General features: G+C 39.7%; 1 protein-coding gene across 6 annotated transcripts in view; it reads left to right on the top strand.

Moving 5' to 3' along the window:
• Positions 1 to 17,194, top strand: part of Ocrl (Oculocerebrorenal syndrome of Lowe) — a 134,996-nt gene that overhangs the window by 43,934 nt on the left and 73,868 nt on the right. For all 6 annotated transcript variants that reach the window (XM_070087054.1, XM_070087053.1, XM_053793459.2 and 3 more), the window contains one exon: positions 4,442 to 4,590. In XM_070087054.1, the coding sequence (XP_069943155.1) occupies positions 4,442 to 4,590 (149 nt within the window). The remainder of the gene's footprint in view (positions 1 to 4,441; positions 4,591 to 17,194) is intronic.

The raw sequence follows: 17,194 nt of genomic DNA, 5'->3' as shown, positions 1-17,194 counted from the left end.
GAGTGTGGTGAAAGTGTTGAATGATGATGAAAGTATTTTCTTTTTAGGGATTTTCTTTCTCTTTGGGTCACCCTGTCTCGTTGGGAGACGGCCGACTTGTTAAAACAAAAAAAAAAAATGGCAAGTACAGTATTTACTACATGTATGTTTGCTAAGGTACCCGCAGACCCACCTGGAATATGTGTTGCCTCATCCCAACCAAAACTCACCTTTCAGAAGTGGGGGGGGGAAGGGGGTTGCACATGTGCGTGCACACACTCAAGCTCACCTGTTTGTGATTTGCAGGGGTCAGGTCCCAGATCCTGACCCTGCCTTTTAACTTGCCATTTCCTATATTCACTCCCTTGTGGGCCCTGTCATACATATTTTTAAAACTGCGTATGGAGCTTGCCTCCACCATTTCGTTATCAAGGTCATTCCACTTCCTGAAAATCCTGAAGTTTAAATAGTACTGCCTGACATCCCTGTGACTCGTCTATGCCTTCAGCTTCCAACTTTGCCCTTGTGTACCTATTTTCTGCCTCTCAAACAGTTTATCCCAATCTTCCCCATCAATTCCTCTGAATATTTTTCAAGTTATCATATCTTTCCTTGTTCTTCTGTTCTTTAATATCACCAGGTATAGTTTCTTTAGCTTCTCCTCGTAGCTCATTTGCCTTAGCTTTGGAACAAGTCTTGTTACATATCTCTGCAGTTTCTACAGTTTCTTAACATTCTCTCTTACCTGGTGTGGGTGCCATGCTGGTGCTACATACTCCAAGAGGAGCCTGATATGTGTTGTCTAAAGGGTGTTGAATGACTGTTCAGATTCATGAAGGCTAATCAGCCTGCTGGTTACAAAAATATAAGAAAAGGCATGGCATTAAATATTTAAAGATTAGTGGTAATAAAATTGCTGATCATGAAGCAGCAAAGAAATTCATTGATGTGTTTGCCAAGATTGAATATCTAACAGCAGAACAGCAGCAGAGGTTATTTGGTTGATGTATATTTCTGATAATATGTTTGGCACTAGGCTCACTCCAAGGTCTTTCTCCTTGAGTCAAGTCTGCAGTCTCTATCCAAGTCTATACTCAGTTTCCAGTCTTCTTGTTCCCTCCCCAGTTTTCATAGCCTTTCACTTGATAGGGTTGAATTTAAGTATATAACAACTTGTCTGACCATTCTTGCAATCACTTTGGGGCTATTTGTAGTCTTTCCTTGTCCTCAGCAGGTTTTATTCTCATTAATTCTACAGCAGTATCATTCTGGTATGTCATTCACATATAATAGAAACTACTGATCCTACTAGTAATCATAAAAGAACCCACTTGTTACCCTTTCCCATCATGACATCTCCCTCGGGCAATCACACTTTCTCCTTTCCATTAGGTACTTTGTTTGTGGTTATAGGAAAGTGGGTGCGGGAGGGAAGAGGAGCGATTGGTGGAATGATGATGTAAAGAGAGTAGTAAGGGAGAAAAAGTTAGCATATGAGAAGTTTTTACAAAGTAGAAGTGATGCAAGGAGGGAAGAGTATATGGAGAAAAGAGAGAGGTTAAGAGAGTGGTGAAGCAGTGTAAAAAGAGAGCAAATGAGAGAGTGTGTGAGATGTTATCAACAAATTTTGTTGAAAATAAGAAAAAGTTTTGGAGTGAGATTAACAAGTTAAGGAAGCCTAGAGAACAAATGGATTTGTCAATTTAAAATAGGAGAGGAGAGTTATTAAATGAAGAGTTAGAGGTATTGGGAAGATGGAGGGAATATTTTGAGGAATTGTTAAATGTTGATGAAGATAGGGAAGCTGTGATTTCATGTATAGGGCAAGGAGGAATAACATCTTGTAGGAGTGAGGAAGAGCCAGTTGTGAGTGTGGGGGAAGTTTGTGAGGTAGTAGGTAAAATGAAAGGGGGTAAGGCAGCCGGGATTGATGGGATAAAGATAGAAATGTTAAAAGCAGGTGGGGATATAGTTTTGGAGTGGTTGGTGCAATTATTTAATAAATGTATGGAAGAGGGTAAGGTACCTAGGGATTGGCAGAGAGCATGCATAGTTCCTTTGTATAAAGGCAAAGGGGACAAAAGAGAGTGCAAAAATTGTAGGGGGATAAGTCTGTTGAGTATACCTGGTAAAGTGTATGGTAGAGTTATTATTGAAAGAATTAAGAGTAAGACGGAGAATAGGATAGCAGATGAACAAGGAGGCTTTAGGAAAGGTAGGGGGAGTGTGGACCAGGTGTTTACAGTGAAACATATAAGTGAACAGTATTTAGATAAGGCTAAAGAGGTTTTTGTGGCATTTATGGATTTGGAAAAGGCATATGACAGGGTGGATAGGGGGGCAATGTGGCAGATGTTGCAGGTGTATGGTGTAGGAGGTAGGTTAAAAGCAGTGAAGAGTTTTTACGAGGATAGTGAGGCTCAAGTTAGAGTATGTAGGAAAGAGGGAGATTATTTCCCAGTAAAAGTAGGCCTTAGACAAGGATGTGTGATGTCACCGTGGTTAATATATTTATAGATGGGGTTGTAAGAGAAGTAAATGCGAGGGTCTTGACAAGAGGCGTGGAGTTAAAAGATAAAGAATCACACATAAAATGGGAGTTGTCACAGTTGCTCTTTGCTGATGACACTGTGCTCTTGGGAGATTCTGAAGAGAAGTTGCAGAGGTTGGTGGATGAATTTGGTAGGGTATGCAAAAGAAGAAAATTAAAAGTGAATACAGGAAAGAGTAAGGTTATGAGGATAACAAAAAGATTAGGTGATGAAAGATTGGATATCAGATTGGAGGGAGAGAGTATGGAGGAGGTGAATGTATTCAGATATTTGGGAGTGGACGTGTCAGCGGATGGGTCTATGAAAAGATGAGGTGAATCATAGAATTGATGAGGGGAAAAGGGTGAGCGGTGCACTTAGGAGTCTGTGGAGACAAAGAACTTTGTCCTTGGAGGCAAAGAGGGGAATGTACGAGAGTATAGTTTTACCAACGCTCTTATATGGATGTGAAGCATGGGTGATGAATGTTGCAATGAGGAGAAGGCTGGAGGCAGTGGAGATGTCATGTCTGAGGGCAATGTGTGGTGTGAATATAATGTAGAGAATTCGTAGTTTGGAAGTTAGGAGGAGGAGGCTGAGGAAGGGTTGTTGAGGTGGTTCAGACATGTAGAGAGAATGGAGCGAAACAGAGTGACTTCAAGAGTGTATCAGTCTGTAGTGGAAGGAAGGCGGGGTAGGGGTCGGCCTAGGAAAGGTTGGAGGGAGGGGGCAAAGGAGGTTTTGTGTGCGAGGGGCTTGGACTTCCAGCGGGCATGCGTGAGCGTGTTTGATAGGAGTGAATGGAGACAAATTGTTTTTAATACTTGATGTGCTGTTGGAGTGTGAGCAAAGTAACATTTATGAAGGGATTCAGGGAAACCGGCAGGCCGGACTTGAGTCCTGGAGATGGAAAGTACAGTGCCTGCACTCTGAAGGAGGGGTGTTAATGTTGCAGTTTAAAAACTGTAGTGTAAAGCACCCTTCTGGCAAGACAGTGATGGAGTGAATGATGGTGAAAGTTTTTCTTTTTCGGGCCACCCTGCCTTGGTGGGAATCGGCCAGTGTGTTAATAAATAAATAAATAAAAACTTTGCGATCTGTTGTAGCACATTCCCTGTTACACCTACTTCCTCCTAAAGTTTCTTCCCCAGTCTTTTATGAGGTACTGTATCAGATACCTTCTTGCCATCCAAGAATATTTAGTCCACCCATTCCTCTTTTTGCCTCACTTCTGTTACTGTATCAAAAAAACTCCAACAGATTTGTTACAAAAGATTTGCTATCACTAAATCCATTCTGGTTATTGTTTAAGAAACTACTACTTTCCAAATGTTGAACCGCTCTTTAGATTACTGTCTGTAAGACTTTCCTTAGTATACACATCAGCAATACTGGGATCCTGTAGTTCAGTGCTTTCTGTCTGTCTCCTTTCTTAAATATTGAGACTTCATTCAGTATCTTCCAGAATCGTTCATTCATTTATTTCTTCATTCTTTTATTTATTCATTCATTCATTCATTTATTCATTAGTTATTTATTTATTCATATATTTTCTCTCTTTCCCCCTTCCCCTTCGGCTGTTCACTCCCTGTTGTAGGCTTTACTCTGGGGTCCTGGTACAACGATTCTTTTGTTAGGCACTGGGCTGGTAGTGTTGTCACCAATCTGGTAAATTGCTTTTCTCTACAGCTGGACCAAGGCCTGTGTGACTAGCTCCCTGGGATTCCACAAAAAATTACTCAGCTGCCTCCTCCGTTACTGGGTTCTGCTAATATGGCTGGTGGAGTGGAGGCAGATTATACTGAATGAAATAGTTCTTAATAGTACCTGTAGGGTGTAAAGAAGTGAATAATGGAATGAAAATTTTAATGAATAACAGAAACAGTGATTTTCAAAATGTTGTGCTGCATTATTGCTTTACTTTGTTTCAGCATGACAGTGACAAGAGCCCCGATCTTGGGGTTAACAGACACAATATTGCCCAAGGAATTTCCCCAACACCCATTGCTGCTCGGGAGAGTCACATCAGACACCAGATGGCACTTCGTGAGGATTCCTATACAGATATTCAGAATTTTACGTATGTATAGTGTCCTATTTTTTTTTATCTTTTATTAATCATTTTTAGTTATAAAATTTGAAACAGAATTTTTAGTTGATTCAGATTTTTTATTCACAAATGCATTTCTGTATTGTACATGTTTACTACAGTATAGTACCATCAAGTGATTAACTGAATGTCACAGTTGGATAACATGAGTGGAAATTGGAATTTTATTTTGGCTAGTTTGGTAGATCATGTCATGTTGAACATTTCCATACCGTACATCAAGAAATCCTAGGTAGTACGTTGGTAGACAGCAACCGCCCAGGGAGATACTACCATCCTGCCAAGTGAGTGTAAAACAGAAACCTGTGATTGTTTTACATGATGGTAGGATTGCTGGTGTCTTTATTCTGTCTCATAAACATGCAAGATTTTAGGTACGTCTTGCTACTTCTACTTACACTTAAGTCACACTACACATACATGTACAAGCATATATATATACACACCTCACTGGGTTTTCTTCTATTTTCTTTCTAGTTCTTGTTCTTGTTTATTTCCTCTTATCTCCATGGGGAAGTGGAACAGAATTCATCCTCTGTAAACCATGCGTGTTGTAAGAGGCGACTAAAATGCTGGGAGCAAGGGCCTAGTAACCCCTTCTCCTGTATAAATTACTAAATTTAAAAAGAGAAACTTTCATTTTTCTTTTTGGGCCACCCTGCCTTGGTGGGATGCGGCTGGTTTGTTGAAAAAAAAAAATGTATATACACACACCCCTCTAGGTTTTTTCTATTTTCTTACTAGTTCTTGTTTATTTCCTCTTTTCTCCATGTGGAAGTGGAACAAAATTCTTCCTCCGTAAGCCATGCGTGTCGTAAAAGGTGACTAAAATGCCGGAAGCAAGGGGCTATTAACCCCTTTCTCCTGTGTACATTATTAAAGTTAAAAAGAGAAACTATTGTTTTTTCTTTTTTGGGCCACCCTGCCTCTGTGGGATATAGCCAGTTTGTTGAAAGAAGAAGACATCATGAAATAAAAATTTCTAGGCAAAATTAGACCAAATAGAAAATTATCACACAATTTATTTTATTATTATTATCACACTGGCTGATTCCCACCAAGGCAGGGTGGCCCGAAAAAGTAAAACTTTCACCATCATTCACTCCATCACTGTCTTGCCAGAAGGGTGCTTTACTCTACAGTTTTTAAACTGCAACATTAACACCCCTCCTTCAGAGTGCAGGCATTGTACTTCCCATCTCCAGGACTCAAGTCCAGCCTGCCGGTTTCCCTGAACCCCTTCATAAATGTTACTTTGCTCACACTCCAACAGCACGTCAAGTATTAAAAACCATTTGTCTCCATTCACTCCTATCAAACACGCTCACGCATGCCTGCTGGAAGTCCAAGCCCCTCGCACACAAAACCTCCTTTACCCCCTCCCTCCAACCTTTCCTAGGCCAACCCCTACCCCGCCTTCCTTCCACTACAGACTGATACACTCTTGAAGTCACTCTGTTTCGCTCCATTCTCTCTACATGTCCAAACCACCTCAACAACCCTTCCTCAGCCCTCTGGACAACAGTTTTGGTAATCCCGCACCTCCTCCTAACTTCCAAACTACGAATTCTCTGCATTATATTCACACCACACATTGCCCTCAGACATGACATCGCCACTGCCTCCAGCCTTCTCCTCACTGCACCATTCATCACCCATGCTTGACACCCATATAAGAGCGTTGGTAAAACTATACTCTCATACATTCCTCTCTTTGCCTCCAAGGACAAAGTTCCTTGTCTCCACAGACTCCTAAGTGCACCACTCACCCTTTTCCCCTCATCAATTCTATGATTCACCTCATCTTTCATAGACCCATCCGCTGACACGTCCAAATAGATTGTAAATCTTTCAGAACATCTCATCCATAGGTATTGTACATAAGTACAGTGGAACCTCTGCTTACGAGTGCATCCACGTGCGAGTTTTTCCAGATACGAGCAGCTGCTCAGTCGATTTTTTGCTTTCAGACTCGAGCAAAATTTCCAAATGCGAGCGGGCCTCAAGGGAGGTTAATTGACACTGGTGAGGGGGCTCTTGCTCTTGATGTAGAGAATTGGTTCTCAGTTGTTTGTTAGACTATCTTATTGAAACTTGGGCGATGTATGATGAAAAGATGCTTCTTAACGTACATCAAAAGTGAAAGAAATCAGACCATAAATAACGGAGTTCACTTCTCAGCCATTAGCCTCCCCTTAGCGGTATATTTTTGTATAGTTTTTATGGCTGTATTCTCATTTTATTTGGTCTCATGTGGTAGAATGGAAGATATACTACAAAAATAAATATGATTTTAATTGGTTTCACGATGAAAAGTACCTTGAAATTGAGCTCAAAAATAGCAAAAATGTTCGATTCTTTGGCGACATCAGTGGTAGACATCATGAGGTAGCAGTGGCAGACAAAATGAAGCAGCAGTGGCAGACAACATGAAGCAGCAATGGCAAAGTGTAGCATTAAAAGTGTAGAAATTAAGTGTAGCATCAAGAGTGTAGCACTTATAAATCACACTCTCTGACTTTTTTGGGTTATCCTAGGTTCTCTACACATGTAGTCAGGAGCAGGAATGGCCACTGTGGTGGCCATAATGGCTGTTGTCACCACCACTAGCCACATACCTAATGACATGTATTTTATTCATTCTAGTGTATATATCATATTTCTATGTTATTAAAATTGTTTATTATGTCATATTACATGAATTGTGATAGATAAATAAGCTATAGAGTTGAAATTAGGGAAATTATTAAAGTATTTTCTCGTAGTAGGTTGGTAGACAGCAACCACCTAGGGAGGTACAACTGTCCTGCCAAGTGAGTGTTAAACAAAAGCCTGTAATTGTTTTACATGATGGTAGGATTGCTGGTGTGTTTTGTCTGTCTCATAAATATGCAAGATTACAGGTATGTCTTGCTACTTCTACTTACACTTAGGTCACACTAAACATACATGTTGTACACATTTATTTATACACAGTCTTCTGAGTTTTCTTTGATTTTATCTTAGTTCTTGTTCTTATTACTTTTCCTTTTATATCCATGGGAAAGTAGAATAACAGTCTTTCCTCCGTAAGCCAGCCTGTTGTAAAAGTCAACTAAAATGCCAGGAACAATGGGCTAGTAACCCCTTTTCCTGTAATAATTACTAAAAAGAATAAGAAGAAAATTGTCAAAGTGGAAAGTCGGAATGTGCATGGATGTTGTGTGAATGATAAGAAAGAGATGATTGTGGATGTTATGAATGAGAAGAAGCTGGATGTCCTGGCTTTAAGTGAAACAAAGCTGAAGGGGGTGGGTGAGTTTCAGTGGAGAGGAATAAATGGGATTAGGTCAGGGGTTTCTAATAGAGTTAGAGCTAAAGAAGGAGTAGCAATAATGTTGAAGGATAAGCTATGGCAGGAAAAGAGGGACTATAAATGTATTAATTCAAGGATTATGTGGAGTAAAATAAAGGTTGAATGTGAGAAGTGGGTTATAGTTAGCGTATATGCACCTGGGGAAGAGAGAAGTATAGAGGAGAGAGAGAGATTTTGGGAAATGTTGAGTGAATGCATGGGGAGTTTTGAACCAAGTGTGAGAGTACTTGTGGTTGGGGATTTTAATGCTAAAGTGGATAAAAATGTTGTGGAGGGAGTAGTAGGTAAATTTGGGATGCCAGGGGTAAATGAAAATGGGGAGCCTTTAATTGAGCTATGTGTAGAAAGAGGTTTGGTAATAAGTAATACATATTTTATGAAAAAGAGGATAAATATACAAGGTATGATATAGCACGTAATGAAAGTAGTTTGTTAAATTATGTATTGGTGGATGAAAGGTTGATGGGTAGGCTCCAGGATGTACACGTTTATAGAGGGGCAACTTATATATCGGATCATTATCTAGTTGTAGCTACAGTTAGAGTAAGAGGTAGATGGGATAAGAGGAAAATGGCAACAACAAGTAAGAGGGAGGTGAAAGTGTATAAACTAAAGGAGGAGGAAGTTCGGGTGAAATATAAGCAACTATTGGCAGAAAGGTGGGCTGGTGCAGGTATGAGTAGTGTGGGGGTTGGAAGAGGGTTGGAATAGTTTTAAAAATGCAGAATTAGAATGTGGGGCAGAAGTTTGTGGTTATAGGAGGGTGGGTGCAGGAGGAAAGAGGAATGATTGGTGGAATGATGAAGTAAGGGGTGTGACAAAAGAGAAAAAGGTAGCTTATGAGAGGTGTTTACAAAGCAGAAGTGTTATAAGAAGAGTAGAGTATATGGAGAATAAGAGAAAGATGAAGAGAGTGGTGAGAGAGTACAAAAGGAAAGCAGATGATAGAGTGGGAGAGGCACTGTCAAGAAATTTTAATAAAAATAAGAAAAAATTTTGGAGTGAGTTAAACAAGTTAAGAAAGCCTAGGAAACAAATGGATTTGTCAGTTAAAAACAGAGTAGGGAAGTTAGTAGATGGGGAGATGGAGGTATTGAGTAGATGGCAAGAATATTTTGAGGAACTTTTAAATGTCGACGAAGAAAGGGAGGCGGTAATTTCATGCACTGGCCAGGGAGGTATACCATCTTTTTGGAGTGAAGAAGAGCAGAATGTGAGTGTGGGGGAGGTGCATGAGGCATTACATAGAATGAAAGGGAGTAAAGCAGCTGGAACTGATGGGATAACATCAGAAATGTTAAAAGCAGGGGGGGACATAGTGTTGGAGTGGTTGGTATTTTTGTTTAATAAATGTATGAAAGAGAGGAAGGTACCTAGGTATTGGCAGAGAGCATGTATAGTCCCTTTATATAAAGGGAAGGGGGACAAAAGAGACTGTAAAAATTATAGAGGAATAAATTTACTGAGTATACCAGGAAAAGTGTACGGTAGGGTTATTATTGAAAGAATTAGAGGTAAGAGAGAATGTAGATTTGCTGATGAGCAAGGAGGTTTTAGTGTGGGTAGGGGATGTGTAGATCAAGTGTTTACATTGAAGCATATATGTGAGCAGTATTTAGATAAAGGTAGGGAAGTTTTTATTGCATTTATGGATTTAGAAAAGGCATATGATAGAGTGGATAGGGAAGCAATGTGGCAGATGTTGCAAGTATATGGAATAGGTGGTAAGTTACTAAATGCTGTAAAGAGTTTTATGAGGATAGTGAGGCTCAGGTTAGGGTGTGTAGAAGAGAGGGAGACTACTTCCCGGTAAAAGTAGGTCTTAGACAGGGATGTGTAATGTCACCATGGTTGTTTAATATATTTATAGATGGGGTTGTAAAAGCAGTAAATGCTAGGGTGTTCGGGAGAGGGGTGGGATTAAATTATGGGGAATTAAATACAAAATGGCAAGTGACACAGTTACTTTTTGCTGATGATACTGTGCTTATGGGAGATTCTAAAGAAAAATTGCAAAGGTTGGTGGATGAATTTGGGAGTGTATGTAAAGGTAGAAAGTTGAAAGTGAACATAGAAAAGAGTAAGGTGATGAGAGTATCAAATGATTTAGATAAAGAAAAATTGGATATCAAATTGGGGAGGAGGAGTATGGAAGAAGTGAATTTTTTTTTTTTTTTTTTCAACAAGTCGGCCGTCTCCCACCGAGGCAGGGTGACCCAAAAAAGAAAGAAAATCCCCAAAAAGAAAATACTTTCATCATCATTCAACACTTTCACCACACTCGCACATTATCACTGTTTTTGCAGAGGTGCTCAGAATACAACAGTCTAGAAGCATAAACATATAAAGATACACAACATATCCCTCCAAACTGCCAATATCCCAAACCCCTCCTTTAAAGTGCAGGCATTGTACTTCCCATTTCCAGGACTCAAGTCCGACTATATGAAAATAACCGGTTTCCCTGAATCCCTTCACTAAATATTACCCTGCTCACACTCCAACAGATCGTCAGGTCCCAAGTACCATTCGTCTCCATTCACTCCTATCTAACACGCTCACGCACGCTTGCTGGAAGTCCAAGCCCCTTACCCACAAAACCTCCTTTACCCCCTCTCTCCAACCCTTTCGAGGACGACCCCTACCCCGCCTTCCTTCCCCTATAGATTTATATGCTTTCCATGTCATTCTACTGTGATCCATTCTCTCTAAATGACCAAACCACCTCAACAACCCCTCTTCTGCCCTCTGACTAATACTTTTATTAACTCCACACCTTCTCCTAATTTCCACACTCCGAATTTTCTGCATAATATTTACACCACACATTGCCCTTAAACAGGACATCTCCGCTGCCTCCAACCGTCTCCTCGCTGCTGCATTTACCACCCAAGCTTCACACCCATATAAGAGTGTTGGTACTACTATACTTTCATACATTCCCTTCTTTGCCTCCATAGATAACGTTTTTTGACTCCACATATACCTCAACGCACCACTCACCTTTTTTCCCTCATCAATTCTATGATTAACCTCATCCTTCATAAATCCATCCGCCGACACGTCAACTCCCAAGTATCTGAAAACATTCACTTCTTCCATACTCCTCCTCCCCAATTTGATATCCAATTTTTCTTTATCTAAATCATTTGACACCCTCATCACCTTACTCTTTTCTATGTTCACTTTCAACTTTCTACCTTTACACACATTCCCAAACTCATCCACTAACCTTTGCAATTTTTCTTTAGAATCTCCCATAAGCACAGTATCATCAGCAAAAAGTAACTGTGTCAATTCCCATTTTGAATTTGATTCCCCATAATTTAATCCCACCCCTCTCCCAAACACCCTAGCATTTACTTCCTTTACAACCCCATCTATAAATATATTAAACAACCATGGTGACATTACACATCCCTGTCTAAGACCTACTTTTACCGGGAAGTAGTCTCCCTCTCTTCTACACACCCTAACCTGAGCCTCACTATCCTCATAAAAACTCTTTACAGCATTTAATAACTTACCACCTATTCCATATACTTGCAACATCTGCCACATTGCTCCTCTATCCACTCTATCATATGCCTTTTCTAAATCCATAAATGCAATAAAAACTTCCCTATCTTTATCTAAATACTGTTCACATATATGCTTCAATGTAAACACCTGATCTACACATCCCCTACCCACTCTAAAACCTCCTTGCTCATCCGCAATCCTACATTCTGTCTTACCTCTAATTCTTTCAATTATAACCCTACCGTACACTTTTCCTGGTATACTCAGTAAGCTTATTCCTCTATAATTTTTACAGTCTCTTTTGTCCCCTTTCCCTTTATATAAAGGGACTATACATGCTCTCTGCCAATCCCTAGGTACCTTCCCCTCTTTCATACATTTATTAAACAAAAGTACCAACCACTCCAACACTATATCCCCCCCTGCTTTTAACATTTCTGTCATGATCCCATCAGTTCCAGCTGCTTTACCCCCTTTCATTTTACGTAATGCCTCACGTACCTCCCCCACACTTACATTCTGCTCTTCTTCACTCCTAAAAGATGGTATACCTCCCTGACCAGTGCATGAAATTACTGCCTCCCTTTCTTCCTTAACATTTAAAAGTTCCTCAAAATATTCTCGCCATCTACCCAATACCTCCATCTCCCCATCTACTAACTCCCCTACTCTGTTTTTAACTGACAAATCCATATTTTCCCTAGGCTTTCTTAACTTGTTTAACTCACTCCAAAATTTTTTCTTATTTTCATTAAAATTTCTTGACAGTGCCTCTCCCACTCTATCATCTGCTCTCCTTTTGCACTCTCTCACCACTCTCTTTACCTTTCTTTTACTCTCCATATACTCTGCTCTTCTTATAACACTTCTGCTTTGTAAAAACCTCTCATAAGCTACCTTTTTCTCTTTTATCACACCCTTTACTTCATCATTCCACCAATCACTCCTCTTTCCTCCTGCCCCCACCCTCCTATAACCACAAACTTCTGCCCCACATTCTAATACTGCATTTTTAAAACTATTCCAACCCTCTTCAACCCCCCCACTACTCATCTTTGCACTAGCCCACCTTTCTGCCAATAGTCGCTTATATCTCACCCGAACTTCCTCCTCCCTTAGTTTATACACTTTCACTTCCCTCTTACTTGTTGTTGCCACCTTCCTCTTTTCCCATCTACCTCTTACTCTAACTGTAGCTACAACTAAATAATGATCCGATATATCAGTTGCCCCTCTATAAACATGTACATCCTGGAGCCTACCCATCAACCTTTTATCCACCAATACATAATCTAATAAACTACTTTCATTACGTGCTACATCATACCTTGTATATTTATTTATCCTCTTTTTCATAAAATATGTATTACTTATTACCAAATTTCTTTCTACACATAGCTCAATTAAAGGCTCCCCATTTACATTTACCCCTGGCACCCCAAATTTACCTACTACTCCCTCCATAACATTTTTACCCACTTTAGCATTAAAATCCCCAACCACCATTACTCTCACACTTGATTCAAAACTCCCCACGCATTCACTCAACATTTCCCAAAATCTCTCTCTCTCCTCTACACTTCTCTCTTCTCCAGGTGCATACACGCTTATTATAACCCACTTTTCACATCCAATCTTTATTTTACTCCACATAATCCTTGAATTAATACATTTATAGTCCCTCTTTTCCTGCCATAGCTTATCCTTCAACATTATTGCTACTCCTTCTTTAGCTCTAACTCTATTTGAAACCCCTGACCTAATCCCATTTATTCCTCTCCACTGAAACTCTCCCACCCCCTTCAGCTTTGTTTCACTTAAAGCCAGGACATCCAGCTTCTTCTCATTCATAACATCCACAATCATCTCTTTCTTATCATCTGCACAACATCCACGCACATTCAGACTTCCCACTTTGACAATTTTCTTCTTCTTATTCTTTTTAGTAATCTTTACAGGAAAAGGGGTTACTAGCCCATTGTTCCCGGCATTTTAGTTGACTTTTACAACACGCATGGCTTACGGAGGAAAGATTCTTATTCCACTTCCCCATGGATATAAAAGGAAAATTAATAAGACCAAGAACTATTAAGATAAAATCAAAGAAAACTCAGATGAGTGTGTATAAATAAATGTGTACATGTATGTGTAGTGTGACCTAAGTGTAAGTAGAAGTAGCAAGACATGCCTGTAATCTTGCATATTTATGAGACAGACAAAAGACATCAGCAATCCTACCATCATGTAAAACAATCACAGGCTTCGTTTTACACTCACTTGGCAGGACGGTAGTACCTCCCTGGGTGGTTGCTGTCTACCAACCTACTACTATAAAAGTGAATGTTTTCAGATATTTGGGAGTTGACGTGTCAGTGGATAGATTTATGAAGGATGAGGTTCATCAGAGAATTGATGAAGGAAAAAAGGTGAGGGATGCATTGAGGTATATGTGGAGGCAAAAAATGTTATCTATGGAGGCAAAGAAGGGAATGTATGAAAGTATAGTGGTACCAACACTTTTATATGGGTGTGAAGCTTGGGTTGTAAATGTTGCAGCGAGGAGGCGGTTAGAGGCTGTGGAGATGTCCTGTCTAAGGGCAATGTGTGGTGTAAATATTATGCAGAAAATTCAGAGTGTGGAAATTAGGGGAAGGTGTGGAGTTAATAAAAGTATTAGTCAGAGGGCTGAAGAGTGTTCGTTGAGGTGGTTTGGTCATTTAGAGAGAATGGATCAAAATAGAATGACATGGAGAGCGTATAAATCTGTAGGAGAAGGAAGGCGGGGTAGGGGTTGTCCTCGAAAAGGTTTGAGGGAGGGGGGTAAAGGAGGTGTTGTGGGCGAGGGGTTTGGACTTCCAGCAAGCTTGCGTGAGCGTGTTAAGATAGGAGTGAATGGAGACAAATGGTATTTGGGACCTGACGAGCTGTTGGAGTGTGAGCAGGGTAATACAGTGGACCCCCGGTTAACGATATTTTTTCACTCCAGAAGTGTGTTCAGGTGCCAGTACTGACCGAATTTGTTCCCATAAGAAATATTGTGAAGTAGATTAGTCCATTTCAGACCCCCAAACATACACGTACAAACGCACTTACATGAATACACTTACATAATTGGTCGCATTCGGAGGTAATCGTTATGCGGGGGTCCACTGTATTTAGTGAAGAGATTCAGGGAAACCGGTTATTTTATATAACCGGACTTGAGTCCTGGAAATGGGAAGTTCAATGCCTGCACTCTAAAGAAGGGGTTTGGGATATTGGCAGTTTGGAGGGACATATTGTGTATGTTTATACGTATATACTTCTAAGCTGTTGTATTCTGGGCACCTCTGCAAAAACAGTGATTATGTGTGAGTGAGGTGAAAATGTTGAATGATGATGAGAGTATTTCTTTTTGGGGATTTTCTTTCTTTTTGGGTCACCCTGCCTCGGTGGGAGACGGCCGACTTGTTAAAAAAAAAAAAATTCTTGTACCTGGAATTCCACTGGAATGAATTAATTCCATTTCAATTAATTTAAATGAGGAAAATTGACTCTGCAAATGGGCAAATCCAGTTGCGAGCAGGGTCATGGAACGGATTAAACTCCTAAGTAGAGGTTCCACTGTATATGTTAAATACAGTGGACCCTCAAATTTCATCATCCCTTTTCTGAATGTAAAACTATAGTTTTTTATTTATTTTTTTTATTTTTTATTAACACATTGGCTAATTCCCACCAAGGCAGGGTGGCCCGAAAAAGAAAAACTTTCATCATCACTTACTCCATCACAGTTTTAAAGCTGCAACATTAACACCCCTCCTTCAGAGTATAGACACTGTACTTCCCATCTCCAGGACTCAAGTCTGGCCTGCAGGTTTTCCTGAATCCCTTCATAAATGTTACTTTGCTCACACTCCAACAACACGTCAAGTATTAACCCTTTGACTGTTTCAGGCCCCTCTCTGAAACTGGAAACTGTCATTCTATGTCGCTCAATTTTTGAAAAAAAAAAATTATTTTTTCTTATGAAATGATAGAGAATCTTTTCCCGATGGTAATGACACCAAAAGTTCGAAATTTGGTCGAAAACTCATGGAATTATGCTCCCGCAAAGTTAGCGGTCTCGGCGACATATGCGTATCGGCGATTTCGCCGACTTTGAGCCCTATTTTCAGCCAATTCCATTGTTCTAGTTGACCAAACTCATAGCTATTTCTTTAGAATTCCATTTTATCTATCAGCTGAGTACAAGAAACCTCCCATTTATTAATTTGGATTACCCAATATGGTGGTCAGAAATTGGCAATTTGACCAATTTCACACAAACTAAAAAAGATGCCAATTTCAAAATAGGGTCCAGAATAAACAAGGTAGACATTCGTGGTACTAAAATAACATATGCTCTGTTCATTAGTCATATCTCTAGGCCCCTCTTATATTATTATTGCTTTCTATTTTGATTTTTTATTCATACAAAAAAATACAAAATTTACTGTTATGCAAACTACTGCATTACTGTAAAAATGATATAAATAATATCAGGGCACTAGTGAAAGAATATTAGACTCCCCAGTTGACGTGTATTGGACGTGTGGTGTGATTTATTTACTCCTGAACATTGGTAAAAATCGAACATTTCCGCTACTTTGAGCTCAGTTTCAAGGTTGTTTTCATTGTCAAAGTAATGAAAATCATCTCTATTTCTGTAATATGTTTTCCATTTTATCACCTAAGACCATGAAAAAGCGAATACAACGATAAATACTATACGAAAATACACCTCAAAGTCGCCGTTTTATTCCAAAAAAACGATCAGTTTTTTTTTTCTCATTACGCAATGTGTGCTGCAGGATTTTTTTTATGTGGTGCACACTGACCACACAGACCCATTCTCTCACATGTGGGCCTACCAGCTTTCTCCCGCTTGATTTGAAGCCGCTAGAATTATTAAGTATATATACGTCAGAAACATTGGCTCGTAAGACGTATTTATACGTCGAAAACAGTCAAAGGGTTAAAAACCATTCGTCTCAATTCACTCCTATCAAATACGCTCAGGCACGCTTGCTGGAAGTCCAAGCCCCTCACACACAAAACCTCCTTTACCCCCTCCCTCCAACCCTTCCTAGGCCGACCCCTACCCCGCCTTCTCTCCACTACAGATTTATACTCTATAGTTATTCTCTATAAAATGTATTTTCTGTTAATATTTTTGGGTGTCTGGAATGGATTAATTGGATTTACATTATTTCTTATGGGAAATATTAACAAAAAATACATTTTATAGAGAATAACTATAGTTTTACATACAGAAAAGGAATGATGAAATTTGAGGGTCCACTGTATAATATTTAGAGAGAATGGATCTAACTAGAATGACTTGGAGAGCATGTAAATCTGTAGGGAAAGGAAGGCGGGGTAGGGGTCATCTTCGAAAAGGTTGGAGGGAGGGGATAAAGGAGGTTTTGTGGGCAAGAAGCTTGGACTTCCAGCAAGCGTGCCTGAGTGTATTAGATGGGAGTGAATGGAGACAAATTCAATTCAATTCAAATTCAAATTCAAAGTTTATTCTCTATAAGGATTACAATGCTGAGTTTACAGAAATTTGGTTATTGTGTGGTTTACATGTAGTAAAATAGTGATTACAGAGTGTACCACTAGAACGCTTAGCATGGCTAGGCATTTCGGGCAGACTTAGTTTTATTCTTAATTGTA

This window comes from Cherax quadricarinatus, chromosome 20 (genome assembly GCF_038502225.1).
Source record: "Cherax quadricarinatus isolate ZL_2023a chromosome 20, ASM3850222v1, whole genome shotgun sequence".
In the NCBI taxonomy this organism is placed as follows: domain Eukaryota; kingdom Metazoa; phylum Arthropoda; class Malacostraca; order Decapoda; family Parastacidae; genus Cherax; species Cherax quadricarinatus.
This window is presented reverse-complemented; position numbering and strand designations above follow the sequence as displayed.